Source organism: Haliaeetus albicilla, chromosome 9 (assembly GCF_947461875.1).
Source record: "Haliaeetus albicilla chromosome 9, bHalAlb1.1, whole genome shotgun sequence".
In the NCBI taxonomy this organism is placed as follows: domain Eukaryota; kingdom Metazoa; phylum Chordata; class Aves; order Accipitriformes; family Accipitridae; genus Haliaeetus; species Haliaeetus albicilla.
Genome location: NC_091491.1, coordinates 8,580,513 through 8,604,596, shown reverse-complemented (window position 1 = coordinate 8,604,596; position 24,084 = coordinate 8,580,513). Strand labels below are relative to the sequence as shown.

The 24,084-nt window shown below is 43.1% G+C and overlaps 1 protein-coding gene, 1 long non-coding RNA gene and 1 pseudogene across 8 annotated transcripts in view; 2 read left to right on the top strand and 1 right to left on the bottom strand.

The window, feature by feature from the left end:
• The window catches only part of COL26A1 (collagen type XXVI alpha 1 chain), a 180,615-nt gene extending 174,369 nt beyond the window's left edge, over window positions 1–6,246 (top strand). For 5 of the 7 annotated variants that reach the window (XM_069791433.1, XM_069791429.1, XM_069791431.1 and 2 more), the window contains one exon: window positions 1,225–6,246. In XM_069791433.1, coding sequence (XP_069647534.1) covers window positions 1,225–1,397 — 173 coding nt within the window. In that variant the 3' untranslated portion in view covers window positions 1,398–6,246. The remainder of the gene's footprint in view (window positions 1–1,224) is intronic. The other 2 variants (XM_069791434.1, XM_069791430.1) reach the window with 1 other exon arrangement.
• Window positions 1–24,084, bottom strand: part of LOC138686779 (uncharacterized) — a 70,662-nt gene that overhangs the window by 7,995 nt on the left and 38,583 nt on the right. The gene's annotated exons all lie outside the window — the stretch shown is intronic.
• LOC104319973 (3 beta-hydroxysteroid dehydrogenase type 7-like) overlaps window positions 9,347–24,084 on the top strand; it is a 39,628-nt pseudogene continuing 24,890 nt past the window's right edge.

Here is a 24,084-nt window from a genome sequence, read left to right as displayed (position 1 = left end):
AACCACAACAGAAAAAGACATAAAATAACAAAACAGAATATCCTTGAGCACAGACCTCCCTGCACTGAAAAGCACCACACTGGTTTAAATCACCCAGCACCAACTATCTGGTCATGTTCCCACCGTAGGTGTTAAGGATTTTACCACAGGTTCCTGGGCAGCCCAACTCAGCCCAGCTTTAAAGACCCACGCAGAAATGCCAATTGCATGCTCTCATTTTCCCAAGAAAGTTCACAATTGGTGTGGTTTCCAAAACCACAGCCACCCAAGCAACAAGGCAAAACATACCAGCAAACAAACCAATTCTCTGCAATGGGAGGGCAGTTTGGGATAATCTAGCCTAGCAAACTGCAGAGAGCAGCCCAGCGGTGTTTACTTCCAGCGAACGCAGCACAAATCCTCTGGCAGCCAAACGCTCACTTGAAACAGAAATGCTGCCTCGTGGGATCAAACCAAGGCTGGGTGTCTGGCTTGTGAGGTTGGGCTTTTGGCAGGGAAACAAGCAAATGTCCATCTCTGAAGGCAAAAGGAAGAAGAAACTAGGGTGTTAAAAATGATGAGGCAGCATCAGGTTATCAGCATCTGTTGCTGACTGCTGGAAAAATAGAATAGTGGCTGTAGTCAAATGTGTATTTAGCTTTGCAAGACAGGATGCTGTAGAAAGAGGATGCGTGTGTTACCATGAGGCATGCTGGGAGAATGGAGAGCTAATATTTATTCCCAGCTTTATTGCTAATTTGGCTGTAGTGGAGGGCAGATCAATCCTTTTGTTCAATCCTTTCAGTGCCTGAAAATGTCCTCCTTTACAAGGAGTGAAATGGTACTTAAACCCTCAGGAGCTTCACTTCCCAGTGACCACTTGGCCTCATCCTTCAATAACAGGAATCTGTGGGCAATGCTGAGTAGCAGCTATAGCCCAAGCAAATTTATAATTAATAACAGTGCTTTAGAAATGGAATTACAAATGGCAACAGGACCTGCCGGGCTATGTACAGTAAGAGTACCTGCCCCAAAGAGTTTAGACAGAGCAGAGGGAAAAGACCTAACATAGGAGTAGTGTGACAGCAGCAAACATGTTAAGTGCCACAGTTGCTTGCTGGATGGAAAGACAACAGGAAGGACGACACTTCTTCCAGAAGAGGTATCATTCAGAAGGGCCCATTTACTCTTTCCTTAGCCTCCCTCTTTTAAATAGCGCTCTCCCGTGACTTTCTCTCCTTACAGACTCTTTATCTTCCATTGAGCCAGGCTCTGGACAAGATGTGATCCCGGGCTCCCCTCTGCGAACCAACATCAAGATCAAACGTGGAGGACCCCAGCAGCCGCAGGCCTACCAGATCCTCTCTTCACTGCTGGATGACAGTGAAGCCAAAAGGAGAAGCAATCGGATGAAGTAGGAGCATCTGTGTGTTCTCCATGCCTTTCACCAGTTAAAGATACAGTATCCCAGTGCTTAATTGCAGAGTGCAAATGAAGTGGGTAGGAGGCTGCAGTGTTGGCAGTTGGAGGGTTTCCTTACCTGGCCAATACTATGTCCTTATTGCAGGGAATGTCTTATCCATAGCTCAGAGAGGGTCTTATGAACGTTTTTCTTGATTTTGTTGTTTTGCCTTTGGAATACCAGATGGCAGGTATCCTCAGAAGCTGTCTACAGAAATGACACCTCCTGACTCTGTCTCAAGAGTTTAGTCCTCCCCTTGTTTCCTCACTGCCCTTGAAAGTTACTCAGTTAAAGCACTGCTTAACTGGCTGAGACAATCAGTCCCATCTAGACTCAAAGCCAAGCCTTAGCCCTGTCCATTGGTATAGTTGATGGCATCTGTTTTTATTCCATGTGGTGGTGTGATGCTGACTTTCCAGGTGAAGATACCCCTTTCATAGGCTATTAAAGCATTCCTACCTGCAAGGTTTTCTTTTAAGCAAAGAACAAATTGGAAAATTCAAAGAACTTTTAAAACTGTTACTCTGAAAATTCAGGTTACTCTTTGGAATTTAGCATCAAAATCTTGGCTTTTCATGTAGCTTATTTCTATTCGTGGTTAGCTAAGCAAGGACTTTTGATGCAAATGTTCATGGCAACATTGGTTTTCTATCTACAGTGAGATTAGACTGTTTCTGTGAAAATATAGAGCAGTTTGTATGAGATATGATGGAATTGTGCAAGAATTTTCCCATATTGTGTTCAGCTTGTGCATACATCCAGAGATAATTAAGTAGTAGCAATAACTATTCACAGAAAAGGATATTTTGCAATAGTTTCTTAATCCTACATCAATACGGAAAAATGTTTTCACACTATTTCATTTTTGTCTTGTGAGTAAATCCTTGCCATTTGAATCTAGAGACAGTGTAGTAGCAAACCACAGCCTAAGGAATTAGAGCCTTGTCAAGAGCTTATCTTGCACTGGGAGTTAAATACAAAGTCATTTTACTTTTTGCAATAACTTGTTATTTTGGGGGAAGTCCCAGCTCCAGGGTTAAGTTGTTGAACCTGCCCTTCAGTGACAAATGAATCACTACACCTGCTGTACAAACCAAATCGGACAAGTTGATATCATTCATGTAGACAGTGATTTTTGTTTGAAAGGGTGAGGACTAACCAACAGAACCAATGGTGCCTTTTTTTTTTTTTTTTTTTTTTGTATCTTTATTTCCCTCCCCTCCTGCTCCATTCTGACAGTTTTCAAATTCAGCCTGGGACAAAAGTGAGGAAACTGAGTTTGTGTTTGTCATTTTATGTCGTTAAGTCAGGTAAATTTGTGACATTCTGTCTGGTTCCTAGTGCAAGATACAGCTATCTGAAAAAGGCAAACTGTACTGCTACAATATTTCTGTGAAAAAAATTAAGGAGCTCTGCCAGCCCAGTGTTAGCCACACATTAAATTAACTTTCCGTATACATAGTAAATATTGTAGACCTACAGAGACATCAGCACATCCAAATCTTTCCTCCGAAGAGCATTGTATTTTCAGAAATGAACAGGTTACAGGCTACTTCAGGATGACTGAATTCACTATATGTCTTTATTTGGCCCTGGTCTTTAGAAATTCAATCATCCCTCTCAAAACAGGTGAAATGGTGTAAGTTGATGCTGAGCAGGCACCAGAAACTTGTCCTCCTGCAGAAGCTTTTTACTGCTGTACAGCTAAAAAATAAACATCCTTGGTTTAAGCTGGCTTGGAGGCTGCAGTAAATGCATTTACTTGCCCTGCTTTTGAATCCTCGCGCTGCTTGGCTAATGCCAGTGCTGGAGCTCATTCAGCAGTCAACCCACGTAGTTCAGGTTGTACAGGCTGTACTTCCGTATGCTCAAGTTTTCCTTTGTACATTTACATTTCAAAGAAACAAGCCCAAAGCGTTACAAAAGTTTGGGGAGTTGAAGGCAAGGTACAATCAGGTGCTCTCTTTCCCTGAGACTCAAACATCTGAAGTGAATGCAGAGTATTGCCAAGAGCTGATGCTTCAGGCTCCAGCATTCCTTTGCCTGCCTGTACTCTGAATTACAGCTGGAGCGTGATGCAGTCAGAAAGCAAGAAAGCAAGTAAAACTGCCCAAGTCAAGCAAGTTACTGACCTCAAGCAGTTGTCCTGTGTTCATAATCCTTTTGGCAGAATGAAATAAAGAAGTCTCCTGAATGCATCTTAGTTTCAAATCCAGCACCAACTCTTAATCCAGTGCTAACTCTAACAACAGTATGTATATAAATAATGCTGAATTAAATCAGTGTCTTAAGGAAGGCTGGCAACCAGCTCGCAGCCTAAAACCAGTCACAAATACACACAGCTCAGGTCTTCAACATCCAGCAAATGACTGAAGTACTGTACAGCAGCCCATGTCCCTCCATGCTGATAGATTCTTGGAATAATCTTTCCATTTAAGAATTAAATGTGCAGAAAAGATGTTTCCCCATTTACAGGCTGACTACCATGTGGGAATTGAGAAGTACTTGATTACCTCGTTGTTGAATAGTGACTGTCTTGGTCTTGATCATGTGGCCATTACACGACATAGCTGGGGGCTTCCAGGAGAGAACCCCTTATGCCTACCAGTAGGTGTTGGAAAATCAGGCCCTGAAGACTGAGGAGAAATCTAATCGTGCACACTGGGCAGGTTGGTGCTAGCTGTAGTTGCTTGCCACATTAAGGAAGTTTCCTCATGGCAGTTTCAGGAACTAAACTAAACAAAAGCAATCTTTAAAAAGGGAAATGGCAAAATTTGGGTTCACTGGTCCTGTAGCTACAGGGTTGGATTTGGGGAAGAGGGAGTACAATAGGGCCATTTTCACTTCCCTGACATTTTTGAGCCTTCACACTGAATTGAAACAGAAATTTTTCTTCCTCCAAGTTTGTCTTCCTGAATTCAAAGCTATTGCATTAGCTTGATGAGTATTCTCTTCAAGTCATTCATATTGACTAAGATTTTGGATTTTAAATTATTTAAAACAAATTACTGGCAAGATGAAAGGAAATTTAATGGCAGTTGTTTGCAGTGAATCCTGCCAAGTCAATTGTCAAAAGACTTGTTAGGTTTGGGTTGCAACCATTTTAATTATTGGCCTTCCCAGATTTCTGTATGAGCTATGTAATTTTTTTCTCCCCACACTTCTTGCTTTATTTAGCTACATCTCTCTCTTATGTGGTACTGTATCTTTAATTTGGGTGACAGTAGGATTATACCAAATGGACTTTCTCTCTCAGCTGGGGTTTCATTCCTCTCTACTTACACAAGGGTTGGACCACACTGTTGTGCAGTCCCAGTTTAATTACGTTTTAAAGGTGAACACAGCCTCACATGCTGACATTAATGATATTCATGACTAAGCAAACCACTCCGACCACATTTTCCATCTTAGGCAGGATAGTAAGGTTCGTTTTAGCCAGGGCATATAGTGCATCTTGCCGTGTCTATGTAACTTAGAGAGTGGATTTATTTTGAATGCGTGCTCATTTAGAAATATATTTTAATTGAAGTGTTTAGTGCTTTATCTTACATGCATACTGTGCAATACCATAGTGTGTTCTTTTCCTTTTTTTTTTCCTAAGGCTTTTTTGAAACTCATAATGTTTCTTTGAGCTCCAATGTGCTTTTGATTTGGATCGGTTCTGGTAGTAGTAATGCATTTTCCTTGCCTTGAGCTAACCGGAAGCAGCAGCAGCACATTGCACAACCAAAAATCTTTGCAATTCCTGCACCCTGATGTTCACCAGCAGTCTGGTACTCCTGGGAGGCGGTGAATGTGTCTCTCCAGAGTACCTAATTTGCACTTACTGTAAAGAATTGATAGCAACCCAGGGAAATAGGAATAAACTAGAGAGAAGAGCCCTTACCTGCTCCCACCAAACTCCAGAGTAATTTTGCCATCAACTTTCACAGGAACAGACCATAAAAATCAGATCCAGCTCTTCAGCTAGCATGGACTGGTGCTGCTTTTAGCGGAGCAGAGTATACGGCTCACAAGTGGCTTTCTCAGAGTTTGGCTCTGGGACTGGGGTTCACTCCCAGTGTCTGTAATGAACTCTTTTAATGTAGGAACCTGACCACTGTGACAAAGGCTTCTAAAAGACAATCAGCTTCTGGAATTACTTCTCAATACAATTTATTGGAAATCCATTCTCCTCCACGTTTACAGCTTCTGTCTTACTCGAGATTACATTCCATTCTGGTGTTTGGTGGTACAGGGGTTTACACTACTCACAGTTTCTGTGATTGCATTGAAACCAAGCAATTCAAAGGTGCTATAGTTGTTCACAAAGCACATTCCCATCCATAGAAGGAAATGTTAACTTTTTCAGTAGTTATCTTACACAGTATTTTTTTATTTATATCGGTGTGTTTCGTATGTGTGCAAATGGTCCCGGCTTCTCTCATTGTAATAAGCTTTACAACCATTTGGTCTTTTATAGGGCAGCTGTACGCAGTATCTTGCAAACATGTGTAATTTCTTAACTTAGAGCAAGAATAAATCTCATCTGACACAATGAACTCATTTATGGCAGGCTCTAATGTTTGTTTTAAACACAACCTGTTCGTTCCACCTCTTGCATGGTTACTTATCTGTTTTCATATTGCTATGTTATTGTTCAAAATATCTATTTCTCTTTATTTGCTATGGGTTTTGTTACTGTATATGGAATGTTTTGTATTCAGCATTTTCTTACAGAGCTGAGTGGGAACAGTATTCAAGAACCCACAAATACCAAAGACCTTTCATGTAATGCACTGAGAAATAAACATACTGTAAATGAATATGATGTCAGGTGTCCTGTATTTACAAAGTTCAGAGCAAGTTCAAGCAAACTGCATCCTGAAATTAGGGCATCTGTTTTTTCTTTCCTGCCATCTCAACTTTCTCTGACTATATGTTTGCAGGTCTCTCAAAAAAGATTGTGCATATAGGCCCTGCTTCTGGGTCATCTTCCAGGGGGTGGAGGGGCAAAAAAGGGCCTTCATTAACTAACGCCAAATCTGACATTTTCCTTGCCCATGATGGGACTGACTGTTCTGCAGATAATGGCTAGACTGCTTCAGCAAGCATGACTGCCATCTCCGAGGTTTGAGATTTGCCTCAAGGATGCGCTTAGTCACTACTCTGCCTTCCCAGCCACGCTAACCAAACACAGGGGCATATCCTGCCTTCACGGTTGAGGCATTTAATTCCTGAATCAGCCTAGGTAAGCCTTCAAGCAACGTCAACTTTGAGCATCTTGCTTTGCATTGCAGAGCAAGGCACTACCTGGACATGGCAGACTGTTCCTGTGGGAACAGCCCTCCTATTCCTGCAGGAGTTTCACCTCAGCACAGATGCAGGGATCACAGCTTTCCCTCCATGGAGCTAGGGTGCTCCGAGAACGGGTTGGCTGCAGCAGACTGTGCGACCGGGGAACGAGCCAGAGAGAGAATTCTGCAGTGCTTAAGAGCATAAGTTAAAATCTGTTGTTATTTGCAACTTGCCTCACTTCCTCATAAGTTTCCCTGCAGTTCAAGGAAGTCGAGTTAGCTAATCTAAGACAGCAACAGCTGCCCCGGGTCCCCTCACTGCAGTCCCCCAGTACCTCCTGGGCATCTGCCTCCTCCAGAAGCGCCTGTATTTGCCCACTTACCCTTTCTCTGATTTGCCTCTGGGCTTATGGAGACCCCCAGAGTCGTCACTTCTTGTGACAATTCAAACTGTTAGAAGAGGATTTTTTTTTTTTAACCTTCCTATGATGGGAACAACTATCCATTTAGCTGCAACTACCTATCTGTTTGAAAAGGGAGGCTTTACTCTGCATGAGCCTTGGCTGTAGGAGAGGACCTGGGCTGTTTCTGTCAGAGATGTGACAGTTCTGGTTTCTGAACTTGTTTCTTATATCCTAAAGAAAACAAGAGATATGTAAATCGCAGCCAATTTTTTCCCCCTACCGATCACATTACACTGCAGATATGCAGACACCGATATTGTAGCAAAGGCTAAGTCTTGTAAACACTGAGAAACGTCCACAGCATCAAGGCCTCTGCTTCATACAGCTTTTTGCATCACTGATGAGGACATGCTCAAGGTTACTTGATGCCAAACATTCCCATGCAGCACTTCTCTGGGTCTCTCAGGGTGTATTTATCTTAGTTTTTGTGTCCTAACACCTCCAACTCTGATATATTTATCCTTGCAAAAAGTCCTCTGAGGGAAGGCAGTTCTGTTAATCACTACTGTACAGATTGGGAGTTGCTGGATAAAAGGCTAAATTAATTTCTCAGGACGTTTGTGGCTGTGCTGGTCTGCCAAGCACCAAATTAGCATCAGGCCCATGTTGGTCTCTGGGCCATTATGGCCACTGATTGTAATCACAGCAAGGGGAAATGGCGCTTTTCCTAACGCTTAACACGGCACAAGAAAAATCAATGGCAGAGTTGAACAGATTGAACCTCTAGCAGGAGCTGATTAAAAGAAAACATATATATTTGCAAACAAAACACAATTACTCTTTGAATACACTGCCTTAACTCTTCATTAACCACATGCTACAGCTTACTTTTTAAAGACAGACAAGCACTAACTCTATAGTAAGGATGGCTCCGACAATATTGTTTTCTACATTCACGCCGTTGGAATTGCTCTCCACATTTCAGCCTGTTGTCTGTGACCAGGGAAGGGCTACCAGGAGTACCCCCCACCCCAGTGCAGCCTGAATGAGCATCTGTAACCCATGCTCACAGACTGGGGAACTGGTGATGGGGAAAGCAGTGATCCCAATATGGGAACAAATACTGAGCTTCCCAAGCAGCACTACAGGCAGAAAGCTGTACACATTATAAAGAAAAAGTAAGCAGGCAGATTACATTACCCCGTTTATCACGGCTACCTCTCTTAGGACAGCGTGTCTACAGTTCACCAAAACCAGTGACAAGTTGATTCAAAGATGGATTGGAAAATACTTGACTATTGCAGACTTAAGGAAATAATTTGCTTGCCATCAAAGACAGACTGGTAGCTAATCAGGCCTGACTTAGTTATCTCTGAGACTCTTTATAAGAGAGGCAGAGAAACAGCTGTGCCAGAGGGCAGGCCCCCCCACCTTAGGACAGGATCAAGCATCCTTAGACAAAGCCAACCCTTTTTTTTTTTTTCCTTTTTTTTTTAATCCACATGACAAACTGGATAGCACACATCCTTCACAGCCTAGCAAGGAAAAAGTATATTAGCCACTATCTGGCAGACAAAAAACAACAGTGCACTCTTAACGATGATGATAATTAACCACTGTAACAATTTGCCAAAGGATGTGGTAGAGCTTTTACTCCTAGACATTTTTCAAATTGAGAGGACTTTCTTCCTCTAAATATAAGACAGAGAGAGAGAGAGTGTGTGTGTGTGTGTGTATATTCCAACTCAAAGAAGTATTCAGAAGAGCCATACTAGGATAATCAAACTGGTAAGTCAGTGATCATAACGTCACAGATGACCATTCCTGACCCTGCCTGCACTGTGCACAATACAGCTCAGCACCGGTTAGATCTCCTGCTATACACCGTCTATACAAAATCACTAGCGCATGGAATCAAGATCTTTGTAGCTTCACACTAAGACGGCTGCCCTAAGCACATCTCTAGGACACACCATCTTTGTGCAGCACCCAGAGAGATCTAGGCTACAATGACTGACAACTCGGCCTGTGGGAAAGGGCTGTCCAGGGCGGAAAACTTCTGGCATCAAAATTTTGGACTGCGACTAGCCACATACCAAGGCAATCTCGAGGTGCCCCGCTGATCATGGGCTACCATGGTAGAAGGGAAAGGCTGAGTCAGAGAGCCCAGAACTGGTCTGTACGCAGCGCTGGTATGTCTGTGGCAGCACTTGTGTGACTGCCAATGAAAACCTGATTTATATATAACTGGATGGAGTTAATGTTCAGCCAGCAACTTTATATGACAGTTAAACTTTAGACTTAGTTCAGAAAATACATAGGGCTGAAAGATTAACAGTGCACGTTAGGATCTTGGCAGCAACCTTCTCTCTACTCCTCAACCACAAAAACATCTTCAGAAATGGATACAGCCTGGGTCTACCTGGTGACAGGACGATGTAGTTTTATTGGGGAGAAGATCGTAGAGCTGTTGTCTCAACAAGACTACATCAAAGAAGTCAGAGTTTTTGATTCAGTAGCAAGAGAAGAAGTAGAAAAATTCACCACAGGTAAGAAAAGGGCATCAGCTTCTACTTAGCAGCCATAACCCTCCCTTTCAAGACAGCTTGTATTATGTTGGAGATTCCACCGTTACAGGCATGGGGTGGGTACCTGGATTAAACAGACTGGATGAAGAATAACTTCTGCTCAGAGAGGTTTTTCAGCATAGGACTAAATCAAACCAAAAAAAAGATCCATAGTGTGTAACCCCAAGAGATACATCACAAGGTGGATCTAAGTCCCCACTCGGGATAAGTTGTAAGGAGCAACACGCACACCAAGTACCTGACATGGGAACTTGGCTACCCAGTTTCTTCTGCTCAACCAGTCTGACTAACAGCAAAGGGACAAAAAACCATGCTCCTGAACTGCTCACCGACCAGTTACCAATTCTGAGAAAAATAACCAGCAAACCCTGACAAGGTCAGCATCTGCTGCAGATATTGTGAAATAAATTACTGAAAGAATTGAGAGAAACCTTAAGCCTTACTGTGCTGTGCATAAAAAAGGAAGAGGTGAGTCTCAATAAACACACTCAAAGATACTAAATCAATCCATTTGATCATATTCTGAGACCTGCCTTCTGATGTTTCATCAGGGTTGATTACAGTGAGATATGTTGGGGAAAAACAACCCGTTTTACTGGATTTGAGAATACCCAAGCAAAACAAGCCAATGCAGCTCATGGTGCTCTGTGTGGTTCATGGTAGGCTGGGTCCCCCTCTCTCTGACTGCCCAAACCTTCAGCCTGCTTGGAATGAGGGAGGAAAACACAGTAAGGGAGTTCCTATGTATTAGGAGATACCAACAGAAAGGAGATACACTTAAAGCAAGTTAAAAGATTCCCAGGGAAATACCACTATCGGAAACTGTCCCTAGGCAGATGAACTCACCAGACTGGTTTCCCAGGCTTCAGGTAGCCCATTGCCTTAAAAGCACCCATAACTGAAAAAAACCCCAAACCTGATTAAACCTTAAGGAGCTGCCATAATCCCTGCTCCAGAAGAGGTCTGTGGCCTAACACCACAGCAAATCACAGAAAAATGAGGCAGAAGCAGCCCTGAGACGCCATCCCAGCTCCCCCCGCAACGTTGCTTTCACCCCAAGGCAGAACCAGCTTGGCCACGGACCTTCCTGACAGATGTTTTTCTATCCTGTCCCCAGGCCACCTCAGGCAGCCGATTTCTGCACTGTCAGGCCATTACTGTTGGTACAGTCTAATCTGCAATTTAAGTCCTCGATTTCTCATCTAACCTTACAGGTAGAATAAGCAAGGTAATACCATCATTTTTTCACAACAACCTTCATGATTTGAAAACCACCTCCTTCCACTCCATACTATTTTCCTCTTTAGGCTAAAACAGCTCTCGTGTGGTCCTCTCGCCTCTGCAGCTCACGGTTTCTGTGTCTCAGGGCATTGGTGTTGCTCTTTTCTGGAAGAGGGGCACCGAGGTTAGGACAGAGAGGCCAGCTGTGGCCTTCCCAATGCTGAGTAAAGCTGATGGATTTATTTCTCCTGTCCTGCGAACTATTGTCCTATTTGTACCTGTCAGCACAATTATGCCTTTTTCACAGTTGCAAGACACTGCTGACAGGCAATAGCTCCTGAGCTGCCCTGGCCCAATTTAATTCTTTCATGAAGACCCGCTGCCTCTTCCCTACTAAACCCAACAACTCCTCTTTGTCCCTGTCATATTTCACTTTTTTTTTTTCCCAGACTCTATTAGTTACATTCAGCTCATATTCTAATCCTCCAGTGTACTTCAAGTCCCTCCCAGTCTGATGTTATCTGCTGATTTAATGAACAAATCTGCCAGATTCTTGATGAAAACAATAAAATAAAGACTCAAATACAGCAATAAGCCCTGGAGAGCCCCAGGGCAGCCACCTACCACAGCTGGCAATTCCCTGGGAACTGTAATTCAGCCAGCTTTGTGCTCACCCTAATGCGGCTTACTTAAACCATGTTTTACTGGCTCGCTTATGAGAATGACACAGAGTTGCCAAAGCCCCTCTAAAATCAAGATAGATGACATGGACCTGTTCCACAATATCCGTATAGCCTGTTAACTTGTCATAAGAACAAAGGAGATTTATCTGATTTGATTTGTTCTTGACAAATCCATGTCAGCTGCTTCTATTCTCCTTATTATCCCACAGGTGCTCACACACATATTGTTTAAGTGTGTGTTCCTGAATTTCCTGGGGTTGAAATCAAGCTGTTCTGTAATTTCCTGGCTCTTCTTTACCTCCTTTCTAAGCACAGGTGTTTCATTTGCTCTACTGCAGTCCTCCAGTGCCTCCAAAAGTTCTCCAAAGTAGCTGATAATGCAATAAAGCTGCAGTCACATCTGTCACCTCTTTAGTAGCCCTGGATAAAGCTCATGAGGCCTTATCAATTTGAAAATTTCTCATGGTTGCCTTGTATCCTCCCTGGTTTTGGCTGAGCTCTCATCATTCTCTTGCTGGTCTTAATTGCACCAGCTGCCTTAAGATAGGTGATGCAAAAGAGACTATTTAACACTTCAATCTGACAGGTTATAGGCTTTCCCTCACCACTAAGTAGCAGCAAAATCCCACCATGAGGCTGCTGATGTTCTGCTCCACCTTTCAGCACTAGCAAAGACTTTCCACAGGAGCATCCTTCTCTACGCTCTAGTCCTCCAGGCAAGTGTATTACCTCTGCTATGTGGACAATGCCTTCTTTCTTTCCCCCCCTCTAGTCTCACTGAATCAACTCTGTGCTTTAATATTAAATTAATTTAATATTAAAACTCCTATGAGCTAGTCCACCAAATCTGGGTTATGCAAGTTAAGAAATCAGCTTGACCCTTTTGTAAAACTTCTGCCTCTTCCTACATCCCATGCTTCTTGGCAAAGGCTCAGCTGGCTGACCTCCTACCTTGAATTTTGTCCCCCCTTTGAGTTCATGAGGAATAACCCTGTTCTTTTATCACCTTGACATGTAGTTTTTTCACTGAGTGTTTCCATATCATCCCACTTTCACAGCTGGAGTCACACACCCTTTCCTGAGCTGCTCATGTGTATGATCCTTCAGAAATCACTACCTGGAACCCTGGCTGCATGGGGGTCTCCAGGAAGCTGCCAGCCCAGGGCAGAGGAGACATCTCCTTCCCAAAGCAATCCTGCTGCTGCTGTCTGGCTCATTACAAAATCCCTGAGAAGCACAGTTTCCTAACCCAGCTTCTTGCTGGCTTATTCCCAAATACAGACAAGGAAAAAGGGAAGAATCCTACTTAATTGTTACAACACTTTTCAAAGCAAGAAAATCAGCAGTAGATGCTAACAGTAGCCACATATGGAACTGCTATTTTGGAGGAGAAGGGGCGGCAGGGGGTAGATGGTGGGACACCCCCCCCCTCTTCTGAATGGCTTCAACGGAGGAATTTTCTATGAAACTTTTTAACCTGTTACATTATTTTCCCTTCCCATCTATAGTATTTGCAATTTAAATGTGCAATGTCCCTTGAACTCGCCTGGTGTTATTCCCAGCAAGCTCTAACAATCTTCCATCTGAAGAAAATTGTCCAGCACAGCTTCATTCATTCACATGTACTAGAGGAAGTCCTGTAACCAGCTGCAGCTCTGGGCCAACAGCCTCCTGTTCTCGCTCAGCACTATCCTTGGATGCATGCTAGAGATTTGCAACAACAGACATAGCTATTCTGACCCACAGTTGATGCAAACTGGCAAAGTGCTGTGCTGAATTAAACTGGATGTAGATCCGGCTTCTTGGGGTTCAAAAATAGGGATGTATTTTCCGCTAGTGTGATGTATTCAAATGGCATAGTCGTTAGTTAGAGTGTGCTTCAGCTTGCCCTACAGAGAAGAAAGCTTTCCAAGCAGGATCCTCATTCTGTGAGAAGGTGAGGATGCTGATTTGTACTTTTTTCCCCTGCATCTCTGATTATATTATTTTTCTTCAGCTACCACTCGTGTGACAGTGATGAAAGGAGACGTTTGAGACTACAATCTGCTCCTTGCTGCCATGCAGGGAGTTCACGTGGTTATTCACACAGCTGCTATTGTGGACTACAGAAACAGTGTGCCCTTTTGGGAAATGAGAGCTGGCAACGTTGGGGGTAAGCTCTTTAAAACAAGCAATTAAATACAGCCTTAAATTCACATGCCTTGGTGTAGCCATACAAGAGGCTACAAACAAGCATATCCTCTCTGATTTAGTGCTCCCTTGTCCCCTGAATTCCACACACACCACTGCTACAAGATGAGAAAGGTGCCTGGGACCTTTCCTTTTCAGCAGGGAGGTATCTGTCTTTGCCCCTCTGTCCTTGCTCAGGGCAGGCCATGCTGCTCCTCTCCAGTGCTAAAGTTTCATCTTAGAAAGTCAAATCTGGACCCAGTTATTATGTAGTTATTCTGGTCAAGGGTTTAACTTTCATTAATGGTACTGAGGTGATTCAGAACATGCCTATAGTGGTAAGAACCTGTTTAGTATGTGACAAGGACAGCAATTAAAAGTTAATTCCTATTCTAGTTAGCTTATAGCTTTCCCAGGGATTTCCAGGGAGAAAAATCTACACTATATACCAGTACAAGACTATACCAGTTGAACTGCATCCATGCTATTAAGGGAGTCATGTTATTTTAATTATAGTCAGAGTTCACAACTATTACATGTCTACAAGCCACATATAACTGAGAGCTCCACAACACTTTCTTCCTATCACCAAGAGCTGATTTCATGTTAGGTGCAAGATCTGCTTAAAGAAAATTTGTTCATAAATCTAGGAAATAAGCACAGGCTATAAAAATAATGAAATCCCTATTACAGCAGCAATTCCAATGGCACCTCAGGCTGTTAGCTACTAAAATAGTTGTTAACCACAAGGAAGGAATTTTATATATTTTATATATATATATCTCAAACTCAATTACTGCTTAGGGCTCCTACTATTTGCTGATGCATTCAAGGGCAACATTTAAATTCCATCCCTCTTTTCATTGCTGTAGTTGTTTTCAAAACCAGATGCTTTTAAGAGCCTGTATTGTGCATGTGTACTGAGAATACTGAGAGCCTGAGGGTTCCCGCTGCCTTTTAATGGCTTTGTGAGATCTTCTTCTTCATTGTCTGTTTGCTATGAGCAAGGTACTTTAGCGTAGTGAGGTTTTTACAGATAGCAGAGAACACTGGGCAACTCCCCTATTCAGCAAACCAAACCTCTTGCAGATGTTTGCGACATTCCCAGAAAACCACACATGCAAAGTTTTTTCCAATGTGACTGAGTGCCTCTTTGAGGAGCACGGTTTGAGGTGTCTTAACAGGAGCCTTATTTTCAGACAAACTGTTCTGCATTTCCACCTCCCCTTGGATGGCTTCATGTAGACCTCCCTAAAATAAGGCTGCTACACTCACTAGGACTTCTCAAAATCTTGAATTGGGAGATTAGTCTAAAGGTTTCTATTAAAACCATATCAGGTAAAAGAATAAAAATGAACTGTATTTGATACCTGCTGTAGACTTTATGGAAAAAAAAGGGGTCAGGACAGGTCAACTATATAATCCTCTAGCTGGCTCTGCTGTGTAACTCAGGCCACAGAAATTCATCCAATTACTGCCTTAAGCCCAACAATTTGTGGCTAAATTGGACTATGCCTTTTCAAAAGACTTGTTGCCTAGAATTAAGGACTGCAAGTTAATGGGCTATCTATCATGTCTTTCAGCAAGCCATAGCAATGCTGAAGAGTATTAGTGTGGCTATGGTTAATTACCATTTCTGGCAAAAATTTACGTCTTCTGCTTTGATTATCTCCTCTGTTTCAACCACTGGTTGCTGAATCCTGTTATAGTCTTGTTGACTAGATTGAAGAGCCCTCTTCTACAAGAATTATTTTTTCCATCTAGTTACTTAAAGACTTTTTAATCTGCTTTTTGTTAAGCTGAATGGATTTTAACGCAGCTGTTTCCAGCGATGTTTCTCAACAGGGGTTCTCAGTTAACTTTACATATTGCAATAGGTTCATGGAGAAGTAAATTGATTCTCTTCCACCAGGTCTTCATATTGATTCATGCCCTCTGAAATTATCCTAAACTCAGGATTTCCTTGGTAGTTTCAGATTATGCCCTTAACAACAAAGAGAACAGAGACATCACAAGCCTGCCTCACACAAGATCTACAGCAAGGCTCAGGGGCAGAGCCTGATTAGCCAGGTATAAATAGCATGGAGATTTCCAGAAACCAACCCTATGAGTGGCTTCCTTTAAGATCTGCCTTATCAGATTTGAAGGCCCTCAGTACGCAACCATGGTTATGCTGTTGTCACAGAGGTTCTCGTAGAATCAACTTGAATCAAAATCACAATGAATGCAAAAACCATCCCTGGAAGAGTCATAAATCATTTAAACCTACCCCTTCCCCCCAAACCCCAAGCAAACAAAAACCACACACACTGACCTACGAGTTCAGCCAGGACAACTTTTCTTAAACCAAGCCATGCTTCAGATTCACCTGGATTTCATGTGGGCTTGTAAGCTGCCCACACTATTTTATTCAAAATTCTGCAGCTATCAAGAGTCTGTTGCAATGATCTTCACCCTATAGTCATCCTGCAGAACTTCTATAGAGCAATACATGCAACTAAACCACCAATCCTTTTGCCAGAAAGCTGCAATTCACCATTTGACAGTCTGCCCATGAATCAAAAAAGATGGAAAATGTGGAGTTTTGCTCTGCCGAGTTGTCAGCTTCCTTTTTGTTAGCAACTATTAAGTCCAAGTTAAGTCAGTTGTCAATAGCCACAAAGGTTAAGCCACATTACAGCGACAGATGTAACTACTACTCTTGTGTTATAAACCATCCATTCCTGTGCAAACATACCTGAGGAACTGCAGCCTCGACCTATGGCTTTACATATTTTCAGCCATAAAAAAGGTGGATCTGTTCCAAGTCAGAATCCCAAGCCAGGAAATCTCTTTTGATTTGCACAACAGGAATCAAAGCAAGGTGGTTAATATTTGTCCTTCCTAACCTGCCCCACAGGTACTGAAAATGTGTTAAGGGCCTGCTGTGTCCTGAACACCCCATATGTTGTTTACACAAGCTCCACGGCTGCAGTGGGACCCAATACATTGCATAAGCCCATGTTCAGGTAAGGCTAAGCAAATCTTCTCCGTCACTCTGGATTTCCGGTTAAATAGCAATGAAACTGCAACCAGGTGGAGATTTTTGCTGTGCCTACAAAGGACAAGATATGTGTTCCCCTTCCTGTCTATTATTCTCCTCTTTCTTGAAAATTCTTCTTAGCTGCTTTTCACTTTCAGGTACAACACCTCTTCCCAACCTAAACTTGACCATTAGTGGATACCACCGATTGAAAGAGTTGGTTGAGAGATGCATGGCCCAACTGCATGTCCAGGCTGTCCCCTGTATGTACAGCTCTGCTCCTCTAAGCCCTAAAATCAGTTTCAGGTAAGGTCTCAGATGCTTCAGGTTTGTTATATGGTCAAGTAGTATCCTGCTGTTGGGTCTGAGTCTTTGCTCTCCCCTCACACTGAGTCAATCCAAAGGGCAGGTGATGCTCTATTGTTACCAACCCATTCTCCCTCCTCTTCTCAGCTCCATAGCGAACTGCTAGCAAGGCTGTACCCAGCTCCTATTATCAAATGTGGTCAAACGTATAAAGACTATTTTAGCACTCTCTCAGAAGAAAGTTAGTTGGCTACCTAGTCTTAGGGGACAGATGCATGTGGCGAGAAGTTGCCCTGCAGTATTCATGTGTAGTTACAGTCTTCTGTGACCTGGATCTGACCTGTAAATTGCACCCTTCTATCCCTCAAAATCCTTTTTCCTGGCAATATGCTTACGAGGCCTAACTCCTGGACTTTATGCTTTCGGGCATTATGCTCAACCCATCTCTTCTGTATGTGGCTCCTATGAGGGTGAGCCACAGACCCAGAAGAAGCAGAGCTTTAGAAAACCTCCTGCGGCAAAGGTGGGATTTGGAGCGATACAAAGACAGTGGTCAAAATTACGATTTGGAGGGTTTTCTTGCTTACAGATCTTTGGTATCTCAAACTGACTTTCACAATCAACTGACGCTCCTGCTCAGGACTCAGCATCTGCATACCTTCTGTATTCATGGGGCCAACAGTACTTGCAGTGCCTTGAGAACAGGGCTGATATTTCTGAAGACCAGGAGCTGAAGTTTTAGGTTAAATTTGAAGTCAAGTAGAGATAGTTGCAGTCTGATACGTACCATTGTAAGGCTCCTTGCTGATTTCAAGCATGGCTGTAGCCATACAGATTGCTCAAACCATGGAAACTTGTGTGCAAGGGGAACTGGCTCAAAGTCAAGTTTTGCCTCTATAGGCAGCTGGTCTAGACACAGCTGGCTTCAGTCATTTGGCTCTAGAAGTCTGAGCTCAGCCAGAAAAGGCTGCTTAAGACATACCTTAAAGTGACCTATAAGCCTAAATTTCATACTCACAAGTAAGCTAAGGCATAACCTAGTTGTTTTGAGAAGTGTTTAAGCACCCAAATCTGTAGAATAAATGTCTGGCTTATGAAAAAAATCCATGAGCACCAAACCTCAATCGACTTGGGACTGTGAGCACTAGAGGCTCTGTGTCACTGAAAAGCTACGGAATTTGGTCATCAGTGCATCTAAATAATTTCTAAAAATGAATGTAGATACAGGCACATCCTTGTTAGTATTTTAGTCCTGCAACTTAAGAGATAGATGTGAATAGATGTCTTGAAAAATCTACCCCAAATCTTGCCTGAGAGGACAGTCCTTTGGCTTGTAATGATGGCACCAACAGGTGCAAGCAAAAACCCATCTGGGCTGGTGCTCGTAGAGCTACACATGAACATCCTCTGCTCACCAATTCCTGATCCTTCCCCACCACAAATGCAAACAAAACCACCACCTAGAGCCTTTAACTCATTTTGCAGAACACACTCAAGTTCTCCCATGATGCTGGAAGAAAGCGATCCTCATTCTCCAATGATTTTGATTTTAAACTAAAGGAATTACATAATGCAAAATGAGAGAAGGGTCAGCCCACCAGTTAAAAGTTACACCACCTGTCTCAATAGGGAGCCCAGTGATGACTGGAAAACAAAGTAATATGGCTCTGTTTTCCAGACTGAAAGCACAGGTGATGTGGCTTTCCCCTTCCTCCTCATCTCCTCTGTCCCCACCCAATCTGTTCTGCTCTTCTCCCTCACAATCCATGATCCTGCCTGCCTGCCTTTTTCTCTGTCCCCCTTCTCCATCATTCCTCGTATAATTTCATTTAACTCACTTTTACGTGCTTGGGAATTGACACAGACAAAGCATGATTAGTCTCTGGACAGGGTGATGGGTGCAGGGATAATGCTCACACCTCAGCATCCGACAATAATAGAAAATGCCTCTGTCAGTCTCAATCCCTCCGAGACAGCCACCGCTGAGATACCTTCTGACAATGCTGCTCCAGTCTTATTAGCGTTCAGTTATCTGTGATCGTTTTGAAAAGCAAGAGCATTATGCTGAGCTCTTTGTTACTACCAAGCTTCAGAAGGGGTGGGGGAAGGCAAACACGAGCAGAGCTCTGCAGCCCAGGAACAGCAGGCAGGTTTACCCCTTTGTGAAGCTGCTGCTTTTTAAAAGCTTTGCAAGGTAAAAAACTAAATTTGGCTTAAAAAAAGAAAGCAATTAAAACTAGAACTTCTAGATAACCCCCCTAATTGTCTTGGGCCTCTCTTGGGCTTGCAACAAACCATGCACAATCAATCTTTTGTCTTGCTTGTTTTCTGGTTTGTCTCTTGCTCATCACCCGTAAACACAGGGAAGGGGAGGAGGGTTTTGTGATAAAAGCCCAGGGTATGTGAGGAGGCTGTATTTCTGATGCTTCTAATTTATTTCTGTTGCTGTAGCACAAGAAGGCCCTGATCTCAGCTGGGATATCTGACACATGAGATACTAGACTGCCGAACAGGCAAGAGAAAGGCAATAGTATTATCCACGTTTTACACATGGAGAGCTGAGCATAGAAAAGAGTAAGCAAGATGCCCAAGGTCAAACAGGGACCCTGAGTCAGAGCTTGCTCTCCCAAGGCCCCGTGTTTGACAAAAAGATCTCTGCTGCAGATTTGCTGCATGAACTCATCACAGGCCACTTAACTCTTCCAAGAGGTGCATCTGAGCCCCATCTGCCAAAGGAGCATGATAATTTTTTATTGCCCCGTGTGGGGGTACCCCATGCCTGGCAGAGTCTGGTGTTTGCCTAGGGTCAATTTCTCTAGGAGAGCAAAATATTGAGTAAATTAATTTAAAGATGTGAAGAAAGTCTCCTGCAGCATGCTAGTCTTGGCAGCAGAGGAACAAGTGGCCACATCGTATTCAGGGATGGTCCTTCCCAGTGCTTCAAACAAGGTTTCTTCACTCCCCAGCTTCTCCAGAGCCCACTGAATCTGCTTAACTGAATCCTGCCACAGGCTAATGTTGATCTAGAACCACTAGGACAAAACACCAGCGCCCTGGTGAGGAATAGAGCTGCTTTCTTGGTTCTCCTTGGAATTATTTCAGGGCCTGTAAGGCCAGTTAGATGTTAGATCCCATGGGCTTTCCTCCTTGCAGCTGTAAGTTAGGAGGCTGAGGAGTGGGTTGTCTTCCATGGTGGCAACCAAGTGTCCCCAGCATGGCTGCAAGCCCTGCTTGCCCTTAATCATGGGTCCACTTCTTTGCTCTTCCCCTCGAGTGTAATTAGCTAGGGGAGATGAAGGAATAACCCAGCACAAACCAGCTGATTGCATGTCTTCTGGGAGATCAGTAGCAGCTCTATCGCATCACCAGCAAATGTCTCCCAACTCTGTAAGAAAATTAAGCAGCAGCTTCTCCTTTTAGTTTATGGCTCATGAGAGGCTTTTCTTGAGCTCCAATGAAAAAATGAAGTAGGATTGCTCTCATTTTCCTGCCCTCCATCTTCTTGTGCTTGTTCCACCTTGTTCAGCCACTTGTGAATTGCTTAAAAAGGTAACTCCACTGCCTTCTAATTTGCCTGCCAGGATATCATGTCCTTCAATCGCACTATTAGGCAAAAAACAAATCCAGCTCTCAGAAATCAAACCACTACCCACACGCAAACCTGCCTATGAACACCCAGAACTGCCTGGTATTTCTTGAGGCTTTATTTCTCCTGTACTGCATCAAGGATCTCAGATTCATATAACTCACAGCCAGTGGTAAGTCCCTGGAGAGCAGGGATTGCAGAGTAAATCACGCTGTGATAAATGTCTCCAAGCCCTGTGCTCTACTCCACGGTCACTCACCGTCTCTCACAATCTATTTCAGAGGAAATGAGGACACCAAATACAGTGGGGAAGTGGAGCTGCCTTATGGGAAGACAAAGGCCATGGCAGAAAAACTTGTATTTGAAGCCAATGGAAAAAAGGTACAAAAGCCAATGGTAGTGCCCCTGGTATTACAGCACAGGATGGGTAGAAGGAGAGAGATGGTTAGAAAGACCCCACAACTCATATCTAAGCGTGTATCCAACCGCTGCCTTGACTTAATGCATAAACCACGTTGCCCTAAGCTTATCAAAGCCTGATATTCCCACATCGTCAGGAAGCTGCCAACCTCTCGCAAGATGAAAGGGTGCTGCCCTTTGAGCCTGTGCTTCAACTCCACCAGAAGGAGTGTGACTTTGGAGAGAGCTGTCTTAAATTAGGTCCTAAGAAACCAGGTTTACCTAGTTCATACTGCATAAAGGTGTAATTTTCAGATGTGCTTGAGTGATTTAAGAATCAAAAATGTTAGTGTACTCAGAGTTAGCCACCTACCTAAGTTAGCTGGCTAGGCTTTTTAGACTCCCAGTACAGTTAGCAGACAGATGAGTTCTAGAGGATGAAGCAGAATGTAAAAATGAGACTTGTGTCTTAAATCACTGCCTGGAGCATCTCTCCCCCAGTTACAGTTGAGGCCAGCCAGCTTAGCTGGCTGCTTCTGGTACCTGATTTTGGTTGTTGCAAATACTCATTTATACATCGCAACCGCAGAAGAGTTAATGCCACTAGCACCCTCCATCCAACTTCTCTCAGTGAGCACCACATGGGTGCAGGTATGCTATTAAAAAAAGAAAAAAAAAAAAAAAAATCAAACTGGGCACACCTTGCGTTTTTAGGGACCCAAACCAGGCCCTAAATGTCCAGAGTACCTCTGCAAACATTGACTCCTCTAGCCCAATATTCCTGGGTTTTGGTTTTATCCGGCAAACCCAATATCACTGTGGAAGATTTCATCTCTGAATCCATCACTTGCTAATATCCCTCCCTCATTTTACAGCTGAGCAACAGTGGCAAACTCACAACCTGCATCATCCATGCAAACGCAGTGTATGGGGAGAAAGCAACATTTCTTCAAGAGTTGTATTCTCTTGCCAGAGTCAGGAATGGTGTGTTGAAATACCTGGAGCCTGAAAACACAGAGTGTAATTAGACATACATGGATGAGTGAATGACTGATCTCTTTGCATGTGGTGCTACCAGGCTGGTTTAGTCACAGGGGATTTTACACATTAGCTTAACCATAATCTTCCAAGACAGAGAGATGAATATGGTGAATGAGCACAAATATTTTTATAACCACAAAACTTAGACTGGCTAAAAGAATTTTTAAAACAGTTGTTTACATTCTACTCTTTCTCCTGGGAAGAGTTTTCTTTTTTTTTCTTCCCCTCAGCATAGGAAAAATGTTGTTTAGAAAACTGAAAAAAAAAAAAAAAAAGTCAGCAGAAATAACGATAGAGATCTAATCTTTCTTTTTCTAGGTAAACGTTTCAAGGGATATATGGGGAGAGAGAGAGAAATTCAGGCAATATTTTTAAAATGTTTTTGGTTTGAAAAGACACTTAATGCCTTCTTCATTAGAAGAAATTAAATTAATACTACTTGTAAAATTCCTTGCAAAAAAGGCTGTACTACGTAACTGATTTTAGCAAGCACAAGAAACTACTCACAAAACCTATAGAAAGAGTTTGTTGTGGTGTTGAATGCACTTCAGAGGAGTAAAACTCACCATTAAATCATGCAGGATTTTAGTCATTTCTGTGCAGCACACTTATATGTCTTTTTCCAAAAGTGCAGATAACAGTAGTTTGAAAATACTGTTAGAGAAGAATCAGGCCTAGATAAATCAAGTGACTTCTTCAAAGGCTCACAGCAGAGCCAGGAATAAAACCCTTGAGCACTGCCTCCCATTCATCCTGCTCTCACTACAAAACACTGCCCTTTCGCTTCACATGAACCAGTATCACAAGGCACATTAATTGTCCAGCTCAAAGGGGAGACCAAAGGTTTAAAGGATCTTGGAGGTCTGGATTAACTACTCAGTCTTGCTACAGTACAGCTGAGTAACATGTTGAGTGCATTCCCTACTTCACAGCACTGAAGCTGGCAGATCCAAGGTACTCATTCTACAGCAAACAGCAAAATTCAGCTCCTCCTGAATACCTGTTTCGCTCCCCCTCCTATTTCTCCAGGGAACATTGCATGGATGCATGTTCTTGCAGCAAGGAACTTGCAGCTGAAACCCGACTTACTCGCAGGACAAGTGTATTATTCCTGCGATGACACTCCAACAAGAAAAGCTTTTCTGATCAGGCATCAGCTGTTGTCCTCTATGGACCCCTCAGGGCGACTAGGCTCACACATCCCTTACTGGAAGATGTGGTTAGTGATACAATTGCATAGGATAATCAAGGTCATCTAGTACCCTTTCTGGAAGCCACAGCCTTTCCTAAACTTGCCTTTACTGAACACGATAGTCACCATCTTCTCCTACAAGACAGACAAAGCCTCCAGGCATTTTGGGTACAAACCTCTCTCCACCTGGAAAGAGAGCAAGCACAGATCTGCACAGTGGTTGAGAGCAGCTGCAGGGAACCTGGAACCTCCCCAACTTCACGAAAAGAAGAACCAAGCAGCACGTCTGGGGCAAGGAGAGAGCTTATCACACCAGTTATGCGCACACAGATGCAGGGCTTGCTGGCCTCAGTCATTCCCACAGTGCCACCACCGCACGGGGATCACTTGTGAGAGCGAGAGAGACAGGTTCGGATGAGAGATTGTGCACAGCAAACACCTTTTTGATAAAATTAGTTAACCAGTTTTGTTCCACAGCCTGACAAGCCTCCATCTCTTTCCATACTCAGCAAACGAACCTCTCCCTTGCCATGGCCTTGGGCATCTGGTGGCATGGCTGTATGTGGCTCATACACTCAAAGGGTCTTCAGTGATAATTTTGGGGAAGACAAGTAAATCCCAGCAAGTTCTTGCTCTGTTTTAGGGTTTAATAAAAGAAAAAAAATTTCCCTTTTCCAGAGCTACCTTTTTCAAGATGCTTTCTGTTATTTTTAACATGTGGAATATTATATCTGTTTTGAAATATCCCTGTAAAAA